Below are 25,182 nucleotides of genomic sequence, written 5' to 3'. Positions count from 1 at the left end.
CGGTACAGCTGGAAACTCTGTTCTGGGACCAGCCACGCGGGTCCCTCCCGACACGCGGGGCAGCGAGGGCCTCCTGCAGGAGGAGCGCCGAGATCCACAGCAGGGCACGCGCCTCAGGCGCCCGCGGTGCTCACGGCTGCGTCCTGAAGTCCCTGTGCCGGAACAGGGAGTGCCCGCTCCACACCAGGCACTGGCCGAGGCTGCGAGCAAGGAGCCAGGTGGGCTGAGGAGCTGACTCAGTGGCAGAGCGCTGAGGGCTTTCGCGGAGGGACGGCTCCCTCCTGACGCCTGGCTTGACCAGCAGAGTGGCAGGACCAGTGTGAGGCGGCTCAGCGGCCAGGGACAGGCACATGCTCAGCTCTGACGGCGCTTGTGACCTGGCACCAGCAGGAGCGCACAATGGCCGGGTCGGGGGAGATGGAGGTGGCGGGCTCTGAAGCCAGGCTCCAGACCCGGCCTCTGCCCAGGAAGCCCAAAGCCTCAGAGCAGCTCTGGCCCAGGTGCTTTCCTTGGTCACCCCAGCGCCTGCTGCAGAAGCTAGAAGAGAAACGGCCGAGCAGGGGCTGATCAGAAGCCCGGGGCTGATCAGAAGCCCGGGGCTGGGATGCCGCTCTGCCTCTTGGAAGCACGAGATGAGGCGACTGTCCCTGCCCTTCCTCAGTCACAGGCCCAGCGCCCCGACCAGCACCCCGCAGAAAAGAGCCCAGCACGCGAGGGGAGCCTCCTGGTCGTCCCTGCTGTGTGTTCCCAGGGTGGAGCCGGGCAGAGCGAGAACGGAGGGACAGGAGCTCCTCTCCAGGGCCGGGCGGACTCGGGCCGCTGCCCGCCGAGGGTGGGAGAAGACTGGCAGTCACAAGAGGAGGGACGTGGGGGACAGGAAGGTCACCCGAGCCTTAGACACGTGGCGTGTGAGGTGCCAGTGGAAATGGACTCAGTGGCCAACTGGAAATGCAGAACCCGGTGTGGATGAGAAATGCCCGGGCATCCAGGAGGGCGCGCCGGCCTTGTGGAACAGGGAGACTGCCGAGAAAGCACGCTCTGGGGGCAGAGGGCAGGTCCAAGGCGCCGGCAGGGCCGAGAGCAGGAGGCCTGGCCTGTGCCAAGGGCCTGGGGCCCCTGGGCCAAGGTAGCACGGTGCACCACAGGCCTCCCGACACAGGAGCTCAGCGTCATCCCGCCCGCCCGCTACCTGGCCAGGGCCGCCTGCAGCTCCTCCTCCTTCTTGGCCAGCTGCATCTTGAGCTCCGCGATCTGCGCCTGCAGGTCGGCGATCTGCTCGTGGAAGTCGCTGGCGTCGCCCTCCAGCTTCCTCTTCAGCTTCTCCAGCTCCTGCCGGCTCTTCTCCTCCTTCTTCAGCCGCACTGCAACGGCAAGGCCAGGCGTCCTCAGGACGGGGGCCACGGACGCCGCCCGAGGGAGCCTTTCTGGGTGGGCTGTGACAGAGGCCAGTCCCACGGGTGCCCACGTCCCCGACCCCCATCTTGCAGACGCGTCAGGCCGATGCAAAGCCCCTGGGCCGAGGGGCTCGGTCGGCTGCGGCCCGATGGGACAGCCGGGAGCTCGGCCGCCGCTCTTCCTAGGAGGCGGCCGCCTACCTTCCAGCTCCGAGATCATGGACTCGTGCTTGTTCTTCAGCTTGGCGAGGTTCTTGGCCTTCTCCTCCTCCTCCGCCAGGTTGGTCGTCAGGTCGCTGATCCTCTCTTCCAGGAGCTTCCGCTCCTTGGTGTGGGGGAGGGGCGCAGCGTCAGCCTTTTGCTTAGTGATTCCCATACAAACCGTTGAAAAGAACGCCCCACATCAGAGCCAAAGCAAGCTGGTGTCAGTGGAGAGGTTCCTTAGTGTCCCCCAAACTGGGCACTTCCCATCTCAGGCCAGTGTGTCCCTCACGCACGTGTCTGACTGAGGGTCTGCTTTCCAGTCCTAACACACCTCGGCTGTCGCTGCCTCAGGACCTTTGCGCTGTGGACCAACCTCCCTAACTGCCCCTCATTCCACAGGTTCCCACTGACCCCCTGCCTCCTTCCAGGAGGACTCTGGCCTTACAATAGGGGGACACTTTGCATACCCTAATCACAGTGGTCATTAGCTCGCTCCGGTGGAAGCCCCTGAGGGACGGTCCTCCTGCACCAGCATGCCAGCACCTACCGGGCCTGGCTCACAGGAGGGGCCCAGCTGACGCCTGGCTGGAAGAATAAGGGCGCCCACCCTCGGAGGGGCTGGTTAGGTGTCACCGACTACGGTGACAGCAACTTCAGTCTGCCCAGGGCCCTCTGGCATCCCTGGGGAGCCTGAGTGTCCAGCGCAGAGGCTGACCCTACTTACTTTGGACAGTTTATTGTTCTGGTCGTCCATGACCAGGATGTCATCTTCCAGCTTCTTGATCTTGGCCTCAGCTGTGACCTTCTCGAGCTGTAGCTTCTGCCTGGCCGCCTCCTCCTCCTCCAGCTGTTCTTCCAGGTCCTTTGTGGGGCAAAGCAAGCACAGTCTGGCTCAGGACAAAGCCACTCCTGGGGTGACCCGGAGCTAAGGGATGCACAGACCAGGACGATCATGTCCAGCACCCCTCAGCCTCCTGAGGAGGTTGAAGGCTTGGCCAAGCCCCTTCCTCTGTGGGCCTCGGGCTCCTCATCTATCACACGGGACAGCGGGGGCCACGGTGGTTGTGGAACAGGTCCACAGATTCTTGGATGCTTATTCCCTCGAGAGGTGCAGGCAAGTTCCCCTCCCCTCAAGTATGACTTGCTTCTAACTGAAAATTCAGGAGGAAGTGATGGACTGTAACTGCGGAGACGAGGCTATAAAAGGCATGTGGCTCCCCTCCGCCCTCTCGGATCACTGCTTCTGGGGGAAGCCAGTCACCATGTTATGAGGACACCTGGCAGCCCTGCTGAGGGTCCAGGCCCCCTGCTAACAGCCATGTGAATGGGCCACACAAAGTGGATCCTCCACCCAGTCAAGCTTTCAAATAACCATGGCCCTGGCTGACATCTTGACCGTGACCTCTTAGGACACCCTGCACCAGAACCATCCAGCTAAGCAGCTCCACATTCCTGCGTGAGATTGGTATTTATCATGCGGGGATGCTGTTTGGGCTGCTCTGTTACACAGCCACAGCTGGCCAATACGACTGCCCTTCACGCAGGGCCACTATCAAAAGAAAGAGTGTGAGCACACAGAAGACAGGGTTGCAGGTCGGAGTGGTCATTTAAGGGGACCTTGCCTGTGCCTGGGACAGGCGGCCCACCCTCTCCAAGCATTAGCCTCTCTAGCTGTCCAGGTGTCACCAGGTGCTGGCAGTGGAGGAGGGCGCTTGGCCGCCTCCGTGGACAGCCCTGCAGCACCTTACCAGCATCTGCTGGGCCATCTTCTTCCGCTCGGCCTGCAGCTGCTGGCCCCGGTCCTCCTCTTCCTCCAGGCGGGCCTCCATCTCATGCAGGATCTCCTCCAGCTCCTGCTTCTTGGCCGCCAGCCGGACCCGCATCTCCTCAGCCTCAGCGTACAGCTCCGTCTCCGCCTGCAGCTGCTCCTGCAGCAGGTTCTTCTCCTCGGCCAGCTGCGCGGGGTGGGCAGGTGGTGGTGAGCTGAGGCCGAGCCCTGCGCTCGGCGGGCACAGCCTCGCCCGCCGCCAGGCCTGCTCCCGCCCACCTGCGTGTGCTTCTGCTCCAGCTCCTTGAGCTCGCTCTCTGCCTTCTGCTGCCGCTCCTTGGTCTTCTGCAGCTCGTCCTCCTTGGCCTGCATCTCCTCCTCCTGCCGCGTCACCTGCAGCAGCGGCTTCACCTGCACACACGACAGCCAGCGTTTGCTTTTGTGGCCAAAGGCCTCCATTACTCCGCCTGCATCAGGTCTAAGCTATGGACACTTTCGCCCCCCACACCCATCCCGGGGACACTGGACAGTGTCTGGAGACACTGTTGGTTGCCATGCGGGTGAATGCTACTGAACATCGCAGAAGGCACAGGACACCCCTCAACGTATTCTCAGTGGCCGGGTGGAGGGACCTTCCTCCTGCGGTGCTGGGGTGGAGTCATGTGCTGGGCAAGCCGTCCACACTGAGCACACCCAGCGCAAAGAAACGTCGTGAGAGCAACAGAGAAAGTACAAAGGAGAGGAGAAGGTCTCCAGGTCCCTGCCGGAGACCTATCCCCAGAGAGAACCCCTGCGGGGACTGGTGCTGTCCTTCAAGCAGAAGGGGAGTCCGACCTCCTGCCTCCCTGTGGAGGCCAGGCCACATTGCCTGTACTCCCTCCTGGGCTGCTTCCTGTGTTTCAGACACAGATTCGAGTGCGTCCTGCCTTGTTTTCTGTCCTGCTTTTATTTTCTTGAGATCACGAGTTCTTTTCCAGCCCAGGCTGGTCGTCATCCTTACGAGGTTATTTTTAGATGACCATCGTTTTTAACAGTTGAAAATGATTCCAGCGAGGGGTGAGCTGGTCTGTGTGCCAAGGATTGGACACTGAAATGCTGCTGCTGTCAGTAAGGCCCCAGGATCGACCTTCGCTCCTGGTTTTCTTTACTTCTGATGGTTTTCTTATGAGGGTTTGTCAGAAGTTGGGTCACTGGGGATGAATGTTTCCTGAAAGCTTCTCTGGGGTTCTTCGTGGCTTGTTTTAAGCCCCTGCTGACTGACGTACAGTATTTGCCTTTATCTCTTTGTTTCCGTGACTCTGTTTATTGGTGGGTCCACAGTCAGCCGGACTGTTCCCAAGGCCAGGGGCCTGAGGCCTGTTGGCAGCTGCATCCCCGCCACCTAGCGTGTGCCTGGCGCACAGGGAAAGCAGGTGGCCTGCAGCTGGTACATGCAGTGTGGCGCCGTTGAGCCAGCTGTGTCCAGAGCCTCCGATCTACCCGCCTTGAGAAAAGAATCAACTGTGGATCCGGGCGACTGCTCTCCAGGTCGTTATGAGGATGCGAAAAGCCAATCCCCGAGGGTGGCCCTCCGGGAGCACCATCGACCTCGCATCTGGATGAAACCAAGAACTGGAGACCAGCGCGGGGCTACAGAGGGAGATGGGCGTGGCCACTGAGGACGGCGGCGTGAGGGGTCCTGGAGGTGCGGGGCAGGCCCTGGATCTGCATGAAGGCCTTGCGTCACCTGCAGGCCACCAGGGGAGAGGGAGAGGCCCTCTCGGGTGGGGTGTGGTTCCAGCCCTCGGCTGCAGGCCCACATCCGGAGAGCCCAGTGGGGCCGGGGACCTGGGGCGTCGGTGGCCCCGAGAACCGGGCGGGCTGAGCACTCGCCTTGGTGAAGAGCCGCCACCACTGCCAGTTGCGCAGCTTGAGGTAGGCGGCGCAGTTCCTCTGGATCACCTTCATGGCTGTCAGCTGCTGCTGCCTCTTGGCGAAGGCCCTGGGGAGGGAAGCAGGGCCCTGAGGAGCCGCGGCCAGCCCCACACACGCGTCCCTGCACCTGCGCGGGGACCCCCATCCTCTCCAGCTCAGCTCTTCTGAGCATCAGCAGACTGTCCTGGCTTAGCCCCTGAAATAAGCCCAGAGCCTTTCTCGGGGGGCAAGGGAGACCCCAGGCTCCCACGATGCTCAGGACTCAGAGCTGGGCCCCAACACCCCCCAAACAAACCTGGGCTACAGCATCACTGCGGAGCCTCACTCCCTCAGTGGTGTGGCCGGCCCAACACCCCTGCTCCCTCCCTGGCTGTGCTCTAGCCATCTCCTGCCCTGGCCACCTCGGCACTCTTCCTTTTAAGGGCTGCTGGGTGTAGAACCCACAGACCGGAAACGAGCCTGTTTTCTCTGCTTGGTTGCCATCTTGGATGTGCATGGGTTTTAAGAATAAAACTGCCGTTATTCTGCAGGTGGGAAGGCTGGCCACAGAGAATTTAGTATTAAACTTGGCAAGTTAGGTCGGCTGCTAGACCAAGAGCTCCCCAGGTCCGGCCTTAACCATCCTGGGTGCACTTGGCAGTGAATGAGCCTGAGCCAGTCAGGGCTCTGCAGAGGAGGTGAGGTCTACACCCGGGGATAGTGCTCGCTCTGGAGAGAGAGGCTCCACCAGCACCTGCAGTCCTCCTGGGGGTGACTCATCGAGGAAACCGAGCCTTCGCCTAGTCCCTGTGCTTCACAGAGCAGAAGGCATCATGACCTCCATCCCTGCGCTATGAATCCCACTTGGACAAGGGGACTGTTGGAACAGCCAGATGTCATTCTAGTCATCACATCCTAACACTTCCAAAATGACAACCAGCCACTGTTCACAGCCTGTTTCATGAGTTAGCTCATCAACGTCTCATGAAAAACTCCATGAGGCAGAATGAGTAGGTTCATTTTCCAGTGGAGAAACCTGAGGCTCAGAGAGGGAGTGTAACTTGCCCAAGGTTTATCAGGAAATAAGTGGGGGCTCTGATCAGAGCCCAGGTCTAAAACACCAGGGAATTCGAACTTACTTCTCCCCTCCCTGCACCCAAAACTGCTACCCGTACTTAGGAGCATCTCTTCCCCTCAGCTAAAAGCTGCCATTCTTCCAGGGCAGATCTTAAAACAGAGGGCCTCCGAAAAATCAGGGAACCACAACGCCGGCCAGAAGGCTGAGGCGGTGGGGTGCGGTATGGGTTTTGGGAGACCCTGGGTGCGGGAGGGGTCTTTACTTCCTGGCCAGGTAGCCGCGGCACATAGCCTGGAAGGCCATGATGACGTCTGTGATCTTCAAGTCGCGCTCCTCCTCCAGGTGGGCCAGGACCCCGGTGCGGAAGAAGATCTTGCTCTGCCCGATCCTGTACAGGTTGGGGTCAAGCTCCAGGGCTTTGATCTGCAGGGAAGGAGAACTCCCGTTCGTGTCTGGGCCACAGGTCCCACCCAGAGCCAGAGCGGGCAGTGCCACCCCAGGCCGGCGGGGCGGGGCCAGGAGGCTCACCATGAGGATGCAGGCCTGCTTGCCGTCCATGAAGCCTTTGGGAATGGCGTTCGCGGCCAGGATCTCGTAGCTTGAAACACAGGGCGGGTGTCACCGGGGCCTCCCGCCGCGTTCCCCGCCCCGCCCCCTCCCGCACCAGCACCCGGCGGGCTCACCGCTGCCGGAACTCCTGGAAGACGATCCTGTTGGGGAAGCCCTGGCGGCAGATGCGGATGCCCTCCAGGACGCCATTGCAGCGCAGCTGCTCCAGCACCAGGAAGGCGTCCAGCTTGCCGGACTGCGAGGGCAGAGAGGGCGTGACCGCGGGCCAGGTGCAGGGAGCCGCAGACCCGGTACCGGCAGCCACGGACCAGGGCTCGGCACAAGCTCGCAAGGCCGGGCCTCCGGGTCCCGCCCCTTCCTTTGGCCCCTGCGTCCCATGGGCTCCTTGTCCTCGGTGGAGCCAGCATCTTGGCTAGCCACTGTGGGGCTTCCTCCCACCTCCTCCCTCACTGCCTGTCCATCATCCACTCTCCAGATTCTGCCCCCAAACTCGCCGGCTGCCACCATCCCTCCCACCACCCTCTCCCACTGGTCTTCCCCTTCCAGCCCTGCCTCCCCACTCCAGTCCCTCATTTGTTCTAGAACATCAATCTGACCACAACCCACTTCTGCTTAAACTCCCTGTGGCTTCCTATGGACAGGAGGCCAAGGTCTGGTCCCAGGGACCTCAGGATCCAGGCTCTGCCCGCCCACTCGCCTCCTCTCCCCAGTCCCTACCTCACACCATCCTGGGGAATGACCCGCTAACACTCCTGCCTCCCCCTCCCTTCCCGCCCCTAGCTCTTGCCTCTCTTGGGCCCCTGCCTCGGCTGTCCCTGCCTCTCCAAGTCCATGCGCTCCCATCCTTAAGCTTCACATTCCCTGCGAAGCTTTCTCTGGGTCCTGAGCTGGCGTGGGAGCCCAGCTCCTGGGCATTCTCACGATTCACCATGGTGGCTATCAGCTGTCTCCTCCCCCGGGGCCTTCTACAACCTCAGACCCCTGACACCCCTGCAGGGGCGCTGCAGGATGCTCCACAGCCTCCTGGCCTCTACCCGCTACGCGCCAGAGCAGACCCTCCCAGCTCTGCTCCAAAACGTCTCCAGCACTGGGTCTCGAGCACCTGGCACCCACAGCAGACCGGTGGAGAGTTACTAGAGCAACGAGAGGGCGAGTGGCTTCGCGCTCTGTGAACGACCCCGAACTGAATGGTCTCCTCTCACTTGCCTGCTTTGCCTCCGGGAATGGGGATGGCCCCCGACCCAGGTAGCCTCCCACCCGAGGCAGACGGTGGGCAGGGGCTGGGGTCGCTCGGGCTTCTCCTGGCGCTCTGTCTTGGTGCCTCCCATGCCCTCTGACAATGTGCCTGGCGGGCAGCCAGGGCCCAGAGCCCCAGGAGGGGTCAGTCTCACCCTCTTCTCGTGGTTGGGGATGATGCAGCGCACGAAGTTGGGCGTGGTGTTGCGCAGCGTGGTCATCAGCTTGCCCAGCTGCTCCTTGTACAGCTGCCCCACGGTGCGGAACATGCCCTTCTTGGTTTTGGAGGCGCTGGGCAGTGAGCTCTCAGTCATCTTGGCCATTTGGTCCAGGCCTACGATGCGGTCCACTGTGGGGCACATGAAGGGTGGCATTAGCCTCCAGCTTTCCACGCCTGCCACGGGCCAGGGAAGCAGGCCCGGAGGGCAGAGGACACTCCTGGGAGAAGCCAGGTGCCCTCAGTGGGCCCAGTATCCTCCTCTCCTGTCTAGCCTCCACCCAGCAGTGGGAAGGGGAGGCATATGGGTGGTGGCATCCAAGTAGTGTTGATTCGGGAAACCCCAAGCCTGCCTGAGTGACAGAACAGATTTCCCCTGCTCTCATCAGAGACCTGGGTTGACCGTTCATGCCGCTCACTGAGGCGGCCTGGCCTGGCCATTCTGTGCCTCGGTTCTCCTCCTACGAGGCAGCCCGCGAGCCTCTACCTCCGGGGCAGGGTAAGCGGTGGGCTCGAGACTCTCACTCCCTGCAGCCTCAGTCCTTCCTCCACCCACAGGCACTGACTGGGCACTGCCGTGTGCTCCGCCTCAGGGACACACCATGGACACGCAGAGGCCTGCCTGCCAACCCTCATCCTCTGGCCGTCTAACCGGGGCAGTCAGCCAGTGGTCAGGTGAGTGTGGGACAGTCCAGGTGGCAAGGTGTGGCTGAGAAAACGAGGGGGAGACGGGCTCTTCCTTGGACGGGGTGGGGCTGTCTGGTGAGCTGACACTTGAACAGAGACCCGAAAGAAGCGAGTGAGCGACCCCACAGATGTCCAGGGAGAGAACGGAGCAGGAGCACAGAAAACACAGGCAGGGACCTGACCACGAGCGAGTTCCCAATGGAGCAGGTGCATCACCAGCAGCACCACCATCAAGGCAGAGGTCCTTTAGGGATGGAGGGAGAGCCCACAGCCCGAGGGTGCTGCCCATGCCAAGCCCGACCCTCTGGCCTTGGGCTGCACCACTTCTGCACTGGGGACTTGGGTGCCCCAGGACAGTGACACTCCACTTGCCTGACTCTCCTCTAGCCAGGGCCTTGAGGGCAGGGCCTGGCCGGAATGGTCATGGGCCCAGGGTGAGGTTTACCTGGAGTGACATGCTGCTGCCCAGACCCCGGGCCTGGCACAGGGCCCGTGCTCAGTGAGTCTGGCACGGCTGGACCCTCCCTGGAGCCCATCCTATCCTCCCCCAAACACAGCAAGCCAGTCCTGCAGCCCCAGGCCCACAGGCCCTGTGACAAGTGACATCTGGTGTGATCCCAAGGCCAGGATCAAATCAGCAGAGTCCACCGGCCCTGGCAAATCACAGGTCCTCTACTCCCTGGCTCTCAGGAGGGAGCAGAGCGGTTCCCAGGCCAGCAGCACCTCCGGGCCACTGGAGGGAAGAGCGGTCCCAGGCCCACCCAGGACTGCTGACAGCCCAGGAAGGGAGCACAGCAACCCTGGTTTTGACAAGATGGTCCTGATGCACACCCAAGTCTGAGCACCCTGGTCTAACTTAACCCTCCAACTAATAAGGACACCGAAGCTTAATAAGGTCAAGTATTCACCAAAGATGGCGCAGCTTATAAGTGGCAGAGACAAGACCGAAGCCATGTCCTCTGACTTCAGCTGGGGGCAGCCTAACCCGCCTGCCTAGTCACCGTTTCCTCCATCTGTTGCCTGAGCCCTGACCTCAGACCTGCCCCTGGGGTCCAGGTGTGGGGCTGAGGGGACTCGGGAGTCACCTTCAGGAAGGTAGACTGCTTGTTTCACTAGCATGACAACAGGGTCCTCTCCCCTGCCCCTCGCACAGGGCCTCCCCTCCTGGGGCAGGTGTGGGAGTTGGGGCAGCTGGAGGAGGTAGAGGACTCAAGCTTGAAGCAGCCTCCAGAACCAGGAGGGTCTTACCGTCCTTCCACAGGTCAGCCACAAACTTGTCTGAGGAGGCGTTGAGGAGGGAAGTCACATTGTCATTCAGCGGGTCCATGTTCTTGGTCAGCCAGGCACTGGCGTTATAGTCCACCTGCCAAGGCCCACCCACGGGTCAGATTTCCTCTCTGCAGTCAGACACCAACAGCAGGACCCAGTCCTCCCAATCCCCTCCCGAATCTTCCAGGGTCAGAGAGGAAATGACATTCGTGGCCGCCATGATAGGTCTCCAGAGACACCATGGAGGAGGCCCATGAACCAAGGGCCCTGTGCCCTGAGGGTCAGCAAGCAGTGGCCGCTGCAGGGAAGGCCTCTCCCTCCATGCTTCTCCTGCAGCCCCTCCCCTGGTGGCCTCCTCTCCAGAGCCAGCACAGGGTTAGGGATGGGTCTAAGGTGGCAAAAGCCCTCCCGACACGCTCCAGTCCCCCTCACCCAGGAGAGCCTCCACGACAATCCTAGTTTTAAACTGAGTGTGGGTCCTCTTTCCCAATCTCTGGGGACCGTGACTACTTTAACTTGGAGAGTCTGTTCTTCAGGTACACAGAAACAACAAGCAGACATTTAAAGCTTTGGGAATTCCTCACTTGAACACCAAGGGTGCCCAAAGCCTTAATTTTATTACCGTTGACAACGAAATGAAGGAAGCTGATGACATAGCTCTGGTGGATTATTATGGGATGTGGGGTGATGGCTAGGCCTGATCTGAGAAGGGACTGGAAAAAACACATGAAGCCAGGAAAATAAAAGGATTTCTTCTACGCATTTGAAGGAGCATATTCTCCCTTGAATATTGGGTAGGAGTCGGGGAACTTGGGTAAAGAGCCTGGAGGGTAAACATTTTCAGCCTGGTGAGCCACACTATCCAGCTCTGTCCTTATAGCATGAAAGGGGCTGTAGCCATTATGTAAGCAAATGGGCATGGCTGTATTCCAATAAAACTTTATTTATAAACACAGTCTATGGGCCAGATCTGGCCCTTGGGCTTGTAGTTTGTTACCTGCTGGTTCGGGGAGGGCACTGCCTGTTCTTACGATGCAGTGGGGATACTGGGGGATTAATAAAATAGTTCTGCAAGCCAGACTAGGCTAGGAACTTTCCACATTATCCAGGAAACTTGGGAGCCATAAGGCAAGGTTCTGTACACTAATAGCCAGGACATGGTGATAATGGAGAAGGAGGGAAGAAGTGGTGGTGGGGAACCACCATGGACTTTGCAGATGGAGCAGGCTGGCAATGGCGGGCACACTGGTTAAACCCCAGAGTAGATGCAGTGTTCAACTCATGCCAGTTGATCCCTCTTTGAGGGTTTAACTCACAGCAGGCAGGATTTAGAGTCTCCAAGAAAGAACAGCCTGGCCGTGGTGTTTGAACACATGAGAGAGACACAGTCTAGCCCTACGGACGCGTGGACAAATCACACACGTCTGAGTGTGATTTGCTACGTGTCTTTGGGTCTCCAGCCAGCCCCAGGGCCCTGCCATTTCCAAGTCATCCCTGGTCCACGCATCCACCTGGGCTCCCTGGGACAGAGGCGGCCCTGGGCTGCAGCCGGTACCTTGCCAGCATAGTGGATGATGGAGAACTCTGTCTTGTCCTTGAGTTGCTTGGGCTTCTGGAACTTGGGGTGGTTGCCCTGCTCTGAGCACAGCTTCTCCACAAAAGACTTGTCCGTGGCCTTGGGGAACCAGCACTCCTCATCCAGCAGGGCCAGCACACCTGGAGGGTTGTTCTGTGGAGGACAAGGGGGCAGGGGTCGCAGTGAGGCCGTCACCCCTGCTTCAGGCACACTGGGAGAGACTCCCCACACACAAACACGATGCACAGGCTTCCCCCTCCTGTCACCACACTTGTTACATAAGACAGATCTGTGTTCCCACGCCCCCCACCCGCCAGATCTATACTGAAATTATCCCATGGCCAGTGGGCACCTAGGAGGGAAGGAGCTTGCTGCTGCCCCTAGTGGACAACCTGGAGATTGCACAGTCCTTGCAAGCAAATCAGGGGCTTTCTTCACTAATCAATTCACCTAGGATTCCTGTCAGTCAAGCATCTCCCGGCTGTCCGAACCTAAGGCCTGGGGAGCATCGCCAAGTTTGCACGTGCCATTTGCCCTGCGGACTCGGTCTCAAAGCGTTTTCTGACTGCTCTGTCCACAGCAGGCCTTCCCAAATCCCTCTCCTCGGTGGCCGTGCCAGGAATTTTGTTTACTAGTCTGGTTTCACTGTCTGTTCCTCCAAGGAGGGAAGGGCCCGAGTCTGTCTCAGTTACTGCCCCAGCCCCTGAAGAAGGGCCCAGCACATAATAGGTGCTCAGTAAATGTTCATCAACCCGTGTTGTCTGCCTGCGAAGGTTCTAGGAGCGTGGGGCACCGCAGGGGAGAGGAAGGACTCCCACCTTCAGGGAAGAGCGAGTGGGAGAGGCAAAGGGAAGGAAGGCAGGGAGCGAGAGGGGCGAGCGCAGGAGTCATTTTCTGAAAAGGAAAATACCTTTGGTAATCAAAGGTGGGCTAGCGGGAAGAGTGCTCGAGTTCAGACTCGGCCTAGGGGCTCGGAGAGGGGAAGCGGCCAGGGAGCGGGCGGGCCCCGAGCAGCCAAGCGCCACGCCCCGCCTCACCGGCCGCTCGATGAGCTCGATGCAGGGCTGCAGGTCCAGGCCGAAGTCGATGAAGTTCCACTCGATGCCCTCGCGCTGGTACTCCTCCTGCTCCAGGATGAACATGGTGTGGTTGAAGAGCTGCTGCAGCTTCTCGTTGGTGTAGTTGATGCACAGCTGCTCGAAGGAGTTCACCTGCGCCGGAGGGAGGGGCCTGAGCACCAGCCGCGGCCGGGGGCGGAACCAGCCCATGGCTGCCACGCCCCTCCAGCGCCCAGAGAGGGCTGAGGCCTGACAGTCTGCCCCGGGGTCCTCGGCCAGCAGGTATGACACAGCCACACGCCTGGCTTTAGGAAACTTGTCTTTGCCATCGGGAGAGGGCGCTATGGATGAACTAACCATGTAAGGCAAGTCCTCATCCCCATTTTACAGATGGGGAATCTGAGGCCCAGACACAGTAATTCTGCAGTAGGCATCTTCTGTAGCTGTCAGTCCCAAATCCTTCTCTGAGAATGCTCCTCCAAACCATGGGAGTAGGCTCCAGGAACCACGTTTACACTACTGGAAATACTGCAACCTCGAAAACAGTGCTTGGCTTGGAGGTGACCATGGGGCCCACCTCAGGAGTCAGGGAGACTCAATGCCATGATATTAGTTGCAACCATTGAAAAACTGATGTGGTCTCTCTGCCAGGGTTGCTGAGACACAGTCTGGAGCTGTGGCAGCCCTCTTGCCAGCCGTAGGGGAGAGCCTGCTTAGGAATGGGGTCAACATGGAGGAGGGCAGAGGGAGGGACGGCAGGAGATCAGGCCCCGCCTACTGGACACAGCTGTACCTCTGAGCGTCTTCCTTACACAAACCGAGACCTTGTTTTTGGGCTTTCTGTCTCTTACACCTCAAGTTTCTAAACTTAACTAGGCAGCTTTCCACTCTCCAGTGGTTAAGTACATGCCTTTCTCCAAAATAATGATTTGTCCAAGGGACAGCCTCACCCCAGAGGACCAAGACCATGGCTGCCAAGATCCCACGGTGCTATACCTCAAAGATCTCGAAGCCAGCAATATCCAGGATGCCCAGGAAGGAAGCGCCTTGCCGATGTGTCTTGTCCAGGGCTTTGTTCACACGGCTGAGTATCCAGCGGAACAGGCGCTCATAGGTGGCCTTGGCCAGAGCCTCTATGGCAAAGTCAGCCTGCAGGGGAAGAAGAGAGCGCGGATATTCCAATGAGCTGTGTTTTCACGGGGGCAACATGCTGCAGGTTCAGATTTTTATTCTCCCCATATTTTCTTTATCTACTTATTTATTTTACTCCACTAAGTTACTTCCCTGACCTTTTTAATTTTAAGACTAGGTCTCACTAAGTTGCTGATGCTGGCCTCAAACTTGTGATCCTCCTGCCTCAGCCTCCTGAGTGGCTGGGATCACAGGTGTGCACCAACACATATGTCTCTCCCCTTACCTTTAATCGATCCTTTAAAAATAAACCAACAGACAAAAAGGGAAATGTTATCATCTCTTTAACCAGCAGGAAAGCAGTAGGAAGTATAGTCAGACCCAAGGAATGATCCTGAGGGTCACGAAACGCCTCACCTCAGGGGAACCGTGGAGGCTGTTTGATCTTGGGATCCTTAGAGGTAGTCAGCCTGCCACTTCCAAGGGTAAGTCTTTAAGGTCAGGCCTCATACCCACAACTAAGAGACCGACAAAAAGTCATGACATAACCTCTTGGTTAGCACTGTGTCCTCAAAACCTGACATGGGGTCTCAAGTATTCTAGTATCGGATGGATGAGAGATAAAGAGAAGGGGGGACAGATGGATGGATGGATAGATGGGCAGCTGGGTGGGTGGACAGGTGGATGAATGGATGGATGGATGGATGGATGTTGGATAGGTAGGTGGGTAAAGGGATGCTGGATGTGTGGGTGGGTGGATAGGCAGCTGGGTGATGAATAGATGAATAAATCGATGGGCAGGTGGATGGATAGGTGATGGGTAGGTGGATATATGGATGTAGGATAGGTGGGTAGATGGATGCTGAGTGTGAGCGTGGGTAGATTAATGAAGGGTGGGTGTGTAGATGGGTGGGTGGGCAGGTTGATGGATAGTGCATGGTGGATGGATGGATGTTGGATGGATGGATTGGTAGATAGATGAATGGGTAGATGGGTTGATGGATGGAAGGGTGAATGGATTGATGGATAGGTGGGTGAATGGATGGGTTGGTAGATATACGGATGAATGGGGAGATGGGTTGATGGATGGATGGATGGGTTGATGGATGGATGGATGGGCTGATGGATGAATGAACGGGTTGATGGATGGATGGATGGATGGGCTGATGGATGGGGTGATGAATGGAGGGGTTGGCAGGTGGTGGGAGGGTACATAGGTGGATGTTGATGGATGGATGGGGGGCTGTTGGGTGGATGGACAGGCAGGTGGGAAACTGCAGGAATGCATGGCAGGAACATCTTACCTGTTCTTTGGTCTGGGCTTTCTGTACCACGTCCCGTCCCACTTTGATACGTGGGGTTAGGATGGCTCTGGTGAAATCTGTCACATTAATTCCCACAAGGTGGCAAACTTTCTGAGCAGCTGGATAAGAAAAGAAGCATCTTGAGCGCGTCACAAGAGAGGGGCACAAAGGAAGTGGCGGGGACAGCGTGGTCTGCACTACACAGGCCGCTCTCGGGAAGCAGGGCTGGTGTGAACGCGGTGCCCGTCCTGGATCACGCTCCTGGTGACCTTCCCCTTAGTGTTTTGCTAAGAGGCAAAAATGGCGTGTGCTGGAGCTACGGGGACCTGGGGTCAGACGGGTCCAAGCCCTGGCTCCCCTCACTTCCAAGTCACCTGACTTTGGACAAGACATCTAACCTCCTAGGGCCCTGCTTTCCCCAGCTGTGTAAAGGGCTACCGCTGGGCATCCTGTGGGGTAAGGTTTGTAAAGCGCCTGACACGTGGCAACTAGTCAAGAAATACGCGCTCCGTTGTTCTAGGAGATGTAACAGCACAAGGCCAGAGGCAGCGGAGGTGTCCATTAGCACGGGAGGGGACAGACGCGCTGCACTGATCTCATGAGGTGGAAGAGCAAACAGCAGTTAAAGGGAACAGTCTCTCTCCAGACCATGGCTCTTCAGTGGGAATGACTGTGTCCCTAGGGGACATCTGGCAATGTCCAGAGACATTTTTTGTTTGTCATGCTGGGGGAGAAGTGATCTCAACAATGGCGAGTATTGAGTTAAAAATCTGTTTCCCGAACAATGTCAACAGGGTGACGTGATTGACGTCAGTCACAAACACTTGCAGAACAACGCTGAACAGGAGACTGGGAAGGCTTCCCTCTCCATTGCTTTGCAAGGATTCTCTGTCGTTTCTCATTTTCCCACTGGGAGTGTGGATTCTGTTAACCTGTCACATTTGGGAAGTGCAACAGCCAAGGTAGGTCTAATGGGGGTGATCCCTGGTGGGCTGGCAAAGGACAACACAGCCCTGGCACCCCTGCCCAGGCCGCGGGTTCTGACGAGGGCACACACCCTTCTAGCTCAGCCACCAACAAGCATGGTGGCCTGGTGGTCTGGAAACCCTCAGTATTGTTTAGGGTTATCAGATTTAGTGGGGAAAAACACAATGGAATTCCCAGTTAAATGTGATTTCAGATAAAGAACATTTTTCAGTATCATTGGTATAATTACTTCTCAAATGCTATGTGGGACATTGCTACGGTTTACATAAGCGATGTCCCTCAAAAGCTCATGTGTGAGACAATGCAAGAAAGTCTAGAGGTAAAGTGATCGGGGTATGAGAGCTGTAACCTAGTCAGTGGATTAATCCACTTGAATGGATTAACTGGGTGGTAACTGCCGGCAGGCAGGGTGAGGTTAGAGGAGGTGGGTCACGGGCACATGCCTCTGGGATTTATATTTTGTTCCTGGTGAGTGGAGCCCCCTGCTTCCTGTGTCCTGAGCTGCTTTCCTCCTCCATCCCTTCTGCCGTGATGTTCTGCCTCACCTCAGGCCCAGAGCTACAGTGTCAGCTGACCAAGGACTGAACCTCTGAAACCATGAGCCAAAATAAACACTTCCTCCTCTAAATTGTTCTTGTCATGTACATTGGTCACAGTGACACAAAAACTGACTAAAATGGACAGGCCGATGATAAGAAGTGTTTGCTGTTTACCTGAAATTCACACTTAACTTGGCCTCCTGTGTTTTATCTGGCGTGCCTCATTTCAGGGAAAGTGAAGAACTGTCTCTCTGATAGGACCACATGTACCGTAAGAAGGGTTAGTCTTTTCTGGTCTCCCACTGTGCCCAGTGCATACAGTAGGTGCTCAAGAAATATGTGTTTAACAAACAAATGAGAGGAGGGTTTTGGAAGAGATGAACCCTAAGAATTCATCAGATCTAGAACACTCTGATTTAGGAATTTTCCACCATAGGGTTTTCAGCTATGAGAAGTCTGATGAAAGACAGCTCAGTGATAATAGCCTAGTCCAGGTAAACAGCTATTGTAGCCCAGGTACCCTCACCCTGAGGTGCAGAGCCCCCCCTTATCCAAGGGGCACATGTTCTGAGACCCCTAGGGGATGCCTGAAATCACAGATGGTATAGAACAATCATAACAATATATAGTGACAGAAGCTGTGGTCTTGGTTTCTCAGACCGTCGTCTTGTACCATTCTACATTTCTGGACCTCAGGTGACCACAGGGAGCTGAATCCACAGAAAATGAAACATGGCACAGGGGATGACCAGGCCACCAAGGGCGGAACGGGACCCTCCCTCCCATCCCCACAGCTTCCATAACTGGGAAAAGGGGGTGAATACCTGTGTTATCTGGCATGGATGCCTGGTCTGTGTTCCTTTCCTTCTTGAAGACAATATTTCCAAGCTGTAAGACGGATGACACCACCTTCAATATGGCTGAGGTGAGGAGAGAAGATGTAGCATCAGTACTAAGGTGTGCCAGTACTAAGCATCAGTACTAAGGTGTCCCAGTACTAAGCATCAGTACTAAGGTGTGCCAGGTTTACAATCTCAGAGTCGCTGGGGACCAGAGCCTATCTATATCTTTCTTCTGGGGAGACTCATTCCTGAGCTCCTGTGTGGAGGAGAAAGTCAAACCACCTGGTTCCTTGTACACAGGAAGAGTACCTGGATGAGTGACTGAATGACTCCAGATCGTTGCTAAGACCCTCGTGCTACAATAGAATGCTACAGGGCAGGGACTAGCAAACTCCAGCCTGCGGCCCACACGTGGCCCACTGGCTGCTATTGTTAATAAAGTTTTATTGAAACACAGTCACACTCATTCATTTGTGCAATATCTATATCTGTGGCAGAGTTGAACAGTCGCAACAGGCATCGTATGGTGCATCGAGGCTACGTGGCCTTCATAGAAACTGTCTGTCGACCCCGCTGCAGGTCAATGAGAATAGTGATCTATAACTACTACAAAGCTGGCGTGTCAAGACAAGAATGTCCAACAAAGGACGCCAGGTGCAAACAAGAACATCATACAAGTGCATTTATAGGAAGTTCAAGGACAGGCAAAACTAAGCCACATTGTTAGAGGTGGGGTAATGGCTAATCCTAACCAGGGGAAGCTGCTGGAAGGGAGCTTTGGAGGGGCTTGTGTGGTGTCCAGCTTAAAAGAGTTGCTAGTTTGGCAGCTATATCCAGTTCATGGAATTTCAATGAACAGTACATTTAGGACAGACATGATTTCTAAATCTATTTCATATACTAATAAAAGTGTTTTTTAAAAACCTATGCTTAACATACTCCACTGGATGTAAAAGATGCTTAAATTAAGATGAAGAAGGTGGAAAATTTTTCCCACTTATTATCTAGTAGCTTCAGACAGACACACTGTGTTCCTGGAATACTCGGAACTCTTGGGACCCCACATGTTACTGTGAAAATGGTTTCTGCAATGGAAATCTGTTCAGGACTATGAGTTTTTGTTAGGTGGGGGTGTGCCCTGAACATCTTAGTATTCCCAAGCTTAGTATTCCAGGATCCAGACACACATGGCGAGGGAAGGAAGAAGGCATGACAGATAAGATGCATGCAGGATGGAGAATGGAGTGATGTATGGATGGATGGATGGATGGAAGATGATAGATGGAAGATGAGTGGATGAAGAATGGGCAGATGGAGAAGAATGGAGTGATGGATGGAATGATGGATGGCAGATGGATGGACAGAGGATGGAAGATTAGTTGATGAAGAATGGATAGATGGAGAATGGAAAGGATGAATGGTGGATGGACAGATGGACAGATGGAGGATGGATGGAAGATGATAGGTAGATAAAGGAATAGATGGAGACTGGAGTGATGGAAGGATAGAGAATGGAGGATGGTGGATGGAAAGAAGGAAGGGTGATGGAGGATGGATAGAGAAAAACGGATGGAGGGAGGATGGATGGATGGATGGAAGATGATGGATAGATGAAGGATGGGTAGATGGATGGAGAATGGAAGATGGATGATAGATGAAGGATGGGTAGATGGAGAATGGAGTGATGGATGGATGATAATGAATGTTTGAAGGTTGAATGGAGGACAGATGGATGGGGCAGGATGGAGGGATGGGTGGAAGATGGATAACTGATTAAAGCAAATGCTTGTCTTAGCTGAACTTGGGAGTAAGTCACCAAGAGTTCTGGATTCTAAAAAGTCGCTGTGTTCCAGGAATGAAGTCTAGAGAGGCCAGCCTCCTCTAGTTCCTGAGGCCAAACCAAGGGTCACAAGGCCCTTGATAGCAACCATCCTCACACCACAGGGGCCAGGCCCAGCGCAGCGGGAGGGAGATCCAGCTGCTGGCCACTCACCCGGCCGCCCCAGGCACTGCTGCCGAGACTCCCTACGTGAACAAAGCTGCTGTTGACCGGCTCTTTCCACAACACCGCCTATGAAAGGGGCTGTGTCAACTCCCAAGCGCCGCAGCCATGGTTCTTAAAGTGCCACTCTGAACCAGAACTTGTTGGAGTGGCTACAGGGCCAGGAGAGCCATCTGACCCCGGGCTTCTTCCCCTCGGCATCACTGAAATTTGGGTCTAGAGCAGTCTTGGTTTAGGCTGCTTCCTGGGCACCCTGGAAGGACGAGTGTACGGCACCCCTGGACTTTAACCACTAGATGACAGCAGGGACCACTTCCAGAGTTGGGATGAGCAAGGTGTCTCCAGAGACTGCCAAAAAGTCCCCTGGTGGGGGGACCTCACCCTTGGAGCAGAACTGGGCTAAATGGACAGAGGGGGCTGATGGGGACTGGCAGGGGGCATATCCCCACCCGAAGGGGGCAGAGACAGTGCTACTGTTGCCCCCGGGGGACAAGCCAGGTGTTGCCAGAACTTCTGCTTTTTCCAAAGATGATACAAACTCATATTTTTACATAAAATCCCACATTTTAATATTGGAAACCAATTAAAATTAGTTTTGCAGGTGGCCAAATTCTCTCTCTCCTGTAGGCTCAGGAGCTGCCCATTTGCATTTTCTGACATAGTTAATGTGATCACAGAAGCGACCAAAGAGTGGTGAGCTAACCCAGGCCCCAGACATGAACGGAAAGAGCTCGTGGACAGGAACGGGGCCCCACCAGGAGGGAGGAGGCGGAGGCTGGCATCCAGACAGTCCTGGGTTCAAATCCCAGCTTCGCCTCACGGAGCCTCAGTTTCCCTGTCTGCAAAAGGGAGCATCGGTGGTAGTCACCACTTCATGGAGCTGACATGAAGGGAGGGGAGGCCGGCAAGGGGCCTGGCCCAGGGGCGCTGGATGATGCCAGCCACCACTGAATGTGGACGCCTGGAACCTATGACAATGGCCTTATTTGAAAAAGAACCTTGGGGGCCGGAGTTGTGGCTTGGTGGTAGAGCACTTGCCTGCCATGTGCGAGGCCCTGGGTTCAACTCTCAGCACCACATATGAATAAATAATTTTTTTAAAAGAGCCATTGACAACTAAAAATATATATACATAATAAAAAAAAAAAAAAGAAAAAGAATCTTTGCAAATTTAAAAAGGTAACCAGTCTCAGGGCAAGATCAACTCAAATTACCTGGTTGGCCCTACATCCAGTGTCAAGCGTCTTTAGACAGAAGCGGGGACACAGAGAAGCAGCCACGTGAAGGGCCAGCAGCTATGAGCCAACGACACTCAGGAGCTCTGGCCATGGCTGGGATTTGGAGAGAGGCAGGCGGATCCTCTTGCGGAACCCCAGGGGGAACCAACCCTGCCCACAGCCTGGTCTCGGCCCTCTGGCTTCAGAACTATTGGAGAATACATTCCCATAGATCTAGCCACCAAGCTGGCAGAAACGGATCACAGGGACCTGGGAAACCATACTCCTCATTACTGCTGGCAGGAGGCGTGTGCACAGTCAGGGGTAAACGGACAGGTGATCTTAGTCAAGTGGAACCCAGGAGCACTTGACCACTGAGCCACATCTCTAGCCCTTTTTATTTTATTTATTTATGTTTTTTGGGGGTACTGGGGATCGAACCCAGGGCCTTATGCTTGCAAGGCAAGCACTCTACCGACTGAGCTATCTCAGCCCCTTATTTTTTAATTTTGAGATAGGGCCCCGCTAAACCGCTGAAGGTCTAAGGTGCCTGGGCTGGCTTTGAACTTGTGATCCTCCTGCCTCAGCCTCCTGAATGGCTGGGATGACAGGTAAGCACCACCACACCTGGTCGAACTTTAAAAACAACCTTAGTAATTAGGAATTTATTAGAATCAGTACAACTAGGGTACAAATTAGTGATTTTATAGACGTTATTGTTTATGACAAAGACCAGCGTGAATAGGGCCATAGAAATCGACCCTATCCATAAAAATAATACAGATGGAATGACGATAATGCAGACAAAACAGGAAGCAGCATCAGGTCAGACGGCTGAGGTTGGGCCACCAATCTCTGCACCCTGGGGGGGTCCATGCACAGATGCGGATGCTGACCACAGAGGCTCGGGTCCTGGCCACAGGTCATTGCTTGCCATCATCTTGACCTTGCTCTGGGCACTGTCTGCTCCATTATTGACTTAACTTTCTTCTTTAAATTCACTTTGATTTCCTTACGCTTATTTTATTAGGAAACTTCACCTTAAGTAAAACCATCAGCCTCGTTTGCCAGAAGTAGAGGACAACGATAAAAATACTAGGAAAACAAATCATACTGTCAAAATGTGGGCAGAAGCTGGCCTGGGGTTGGCCCTCTGCAGTTCAAAGGCGGACTACCAAGAGGAGCTGAAGACCTACTATGCACCAGACTGCCACTCTGTCTTTGAAAACTGTCAGAAGAACTGAAAGGGGTAGAGAAGAGAACAGTCTCGGATTAGTGCTCGGCATCACCTACCACCCAGCAGTGGGGTCCATGTCTAGAATACACCAGGATCCTTCCAGCCTATTTCCACCAGGTCCTAACACAGCTTTACAGAATTTTAAAGGATAAAAAATCCCTTCCCAAGACAAAAGTGGGGGTTTTGGAATTCCAAAGTCCCAAAAGTAAGCCCCAGCTCCACCAGCAACTTGCTGTGTGTCCTTGGGAAGTGTCTTCACCTCTCTGTTTCTTGGTTTCCCCACTGACAAATGGAGGATAACAACAGCTGCCTCACCGGGTTGTCACGATATTAAATGATGCACATAGAGCACTTCATACACTTGTCACCTGATGTCTTCACTTTAAATACACTGTAAGCATTTCCACAGAGGAATTGCATTTTTCCAAGGCAACTTAAATTGCCCCATTAGTTTTCCTTCACAAGGACAGGCAAAGATCTAATAAATCATTTATGGATCAATGTTTTAGTTTGTCCCAATTTTTTACTATTTAAGTAAAGTACACTAAACTGGTGCCTTGAGGAGGAAGAAAAGGAATTAGCAAATTTCTGGTACAAAGTGAGCATTTAATCACTATTTATGTTTTTAAAAAGCAAGATCAGAAGCAAAACTGACCCATGTCCCAAATAACATGAATCACGCTTGGGGAGGTCACGGTGCTGGACTCTGCCAGGGACCCTGGCCAGAAGCCACCAACGGCATCCGCTCATCAGCCGAGCCTGGGGACCTTCTTTCTGGACTCAGGTTATCTCAGAGGAGTGGCCCTCCCCGTCACCGCCTTTCAGCCATTAGCGACATTCTGGGGATCTGCGGGGCGTGGGAAGAGGGAGACTTTCCACCATCCTGCCCTCGGGTTTCCAGAAGAGACTGACCCTGGACACTGGGGCACGTCCGCCCCAGAAGGAAAATGTTTCCGGAGGCACAGCCTCAGACCAAGACTTGGAGCCGTCCTGTTCTCAGGCCCAAAGTGCTTCCTGGCCTTTGGTTGGCGACCCTGGTCCACAGGGTGTCTCACCAGAGCTCTGGGAATCCTGCCCTGTCCACCGTGCCCCTGTTCCTAGCGAGGCTGGCATCTCCATCTGTGGCCCAGGAACCCTTCTCAGACACCATCACCTGCCCCTTCCAGAACGTTCCATGCCCCTGCCATCATGAGGAGCTCGGGAATGGAGCTCAGCCTAGACCACCAACCAGTCAACAGATCCCAGTCAGGGACTCGAGCAGGAGATCCACCTGCTCCTTGGACACAGGCCCCCAGGGTCGGGGCTGGGATGTAGCCTGGCTGCTGTCTACATAGAGACAATATCGTCGGTGACAGAGGACGAGGACCCAGGTTCTAGAAGAATCTTCTGCGTCCCTAAATCCTGCCACGCCTGAGGGTAGCAGCCTTACTTAGGCCAGCCCGGGTCACTTGCGAGTGGGGAACCTGAAGTCTGGCAGCTGGCTTTCTAGAACACTAGCAAAGCACAAGCAGAATTCCTTCTCCCCGGGAGGCGGGGAATTCGGCGAGCAGGGGTCCACCCTGACCACAGTCCCTAATGAGCTCAGTGGGCCCCAGGCCCCTGGCCGCGAGGCCTACCCAGCTGCTCCTCTTCGTTGAAGCCCATGATGGACATGGCCTCCAGCGTCTCCTGGAACATCTCGTCATCCTGGGCGGCTGGGATGGGCACGAAGCCATTGGACAGAAACGTGTAGTTGTTGAAGCCCTCCAAGAGCAGGTCACCTGGAAGGACAGGGGCAAGCGGGCAGCACGAGAGAGGCCCCGGCCAGGGTCTCAGCCGTGCGCACGACTTTCTCAAGGCTGAGACGTCATCAGTAGAGGCCTCCCCAGCCACCGCCAGACGCACACAGCGGGGGGACTGTGCCCTGCCTCTCCAGTTCTGTCATGGGGAAGAAGTGGCCCCAGGGACTGTCATCGCTGGCCTGGTCCATGCCCAATCCTGGAGGACCGGAGCTGGTGCGCAGAGCGGGAGCCCAAGTCCAGCCCATCTGCTGCTGCCTTTGGCGCCCAGCCGAGGCCAGAGGCTCCTGCACACCTCGTGGGGCCACCCGCGGCCACCGAGTGTGGATCCACACCCTCGCTGGGGTGGGGCATCGCTCAGCGCCCTGTCACCCAGGGCTGCTCCACCCCACGCAGAGGCCGCAGAAGGCCACGCGGCCAGGCAGAGCCACGGGTCACGCCACCCGGCCACGGGGCTGGGCAGTACCTCCACCCCGCCGGGGTGAGCACTCGTGGGTCCCTCACGTTCCTAACCCCAGCAGCTGGCTCTGGGCCCCACGCCGACGGGAAGCAAAGCTGGCGTCGTTCTCCTGGAATTCTGGACTTAAACCTATTACCAGGAGGTAGACGCCACTGTCTGTCTGCCCCCTTAGCTGTGTGTCCCTCCAAGTGAGCGGAGGACCGCACGATCCACACAACCGCACACTGCACACCTGCTGGAATCCGGCATGAGGCAGGTCACGTTCACGTGAAAAAGTCATTTCCCTACCACGGAGGCCAGCAAACCTCAGCACGGCCTGTGTCTGCAAATAAACTTCCAAGGAAACGCGGCCAGCCGCCAGGTCTAGGTCCCGCTGATGGCTGTGACTGCGGGGCGCTGGCGGAGCTGGCCAGCTGCGACATGAACCACACGGCCAGCAAAGCTGCAAGATTGACTCTGGCCTTTTCCAGAAAGTCTGGTGACCTCTGTCCTACAAAGGCTGATTCAAAGTCGCTTTTGGGTCATAGGTAACAAAGAGTCCTTAACTCCACTGTCTAAACTCCTCACGAAATCAGAATACGTCTTAAATACTTGGGAAGGTCATCAGCCGAGCGAGGTGGCGCTCTCTTCCGCTGGCCTTGGAGGCACGGGCTGCATCTCACTGGACTTGGGTAAAGGTCTGATGTCTAACTGTGGTCGCCGTCCACTGAGGCACACAGTAGGTGCTCAGTAAAC

The 25,182-nt window shown here is 56.0% G+C and overlaps 1 protein-coding gene across 4 annotated transcripts in view; it reads right to left on the bottom strand.

Moving 5' to 3' along the window:
• The window catches only part of Myh11 (myosin heavy chain 11), a 90,601-nt gene that overhangs the window by 16,542 nt on the left and 48,877 nt on the right, over window positions 1–25,182 (bottom strand). For all 4 annotated transcript variants that reach the window (XM_047533845.1, XM_047533846.1, XM_047533843.1 and 1 more), the window contains 17 exons: window positions 23,826–23,969; window positions 17,736–17,831; window positions 15,386–15,504; window positions 13,947–14,099; window positions 12,930–13,103; window positions 11,872–12,045; window positions 10,296–10,410; window positions 8,299–8,492; window positions 7,021–7,142; window positions 6,866–6,935; window positions 6,600–6,760; window positions 5,239–5,347; window positions 3,646–3,777; window positions 3,347–3,553; window positions 2,323–2,460; window positions 1,596–1,719; window positions 1,190–1,361 (listed from right to left, as the gene is read on the bottom strand). In XM_047533845.1, the coding sequence (XP_047389801.1) occupies window positions 1,190–1,361; window positions 1,596–1,719; window positions 2,323–2,460; window positions 3,347–3,553; window positions 3,646–3,777; window positions 5,239–5,347; window positions 6,600–6,760; window positions 6,866–6,935; window positions 7,021–7,142; window positions 8,299–8,492; window positions 10,296–10,410; window positions 11,872–12,045; window positions 12,930–13,103; window positions 13,947–14,099; window positions 15,386–15,504; window positions 17,736–17,831; window positions 23,826–23,969 (2,404 nt within the window). The remainder of the gene's footprint in view (window positions 1–1,189; window positions 1,362–1,595; window positions 1,720–2,322; window positions 2,461–3,346; window positions 3,554–3,645; window positions 3,778–5,238; window positions 5,348–6,599; window positions 6,761–6,865; window positions 6,936–7,020; window positions 7,143–8,298; window positions 8,493–10,295; window positions 10,411–11,871; window positions 12,046–12,929; window positions 13,104–13,946; window positions 14,100–15,385; window positions 15,505–17,735; window positions 17,832–23,825; window positions 23,970–25,182) is intronic.

This window comes from Sciurus carolinensis, chromosome 18, assembly GCF_902686445.1.
Source record: "Sciurus carolinensis chromosome 18, mSciCar1.2, whole genome shotgun sequence".
Lineage (NCBI taxonomy): Eukaryota > Metazoa > Chordata > Mammalia > Rodentia > Sciuridae > Sciurus > Sciurus carolinensis.
This window is presented reverse-complemented; position numbering and strand designations above follow the sequence as displayed.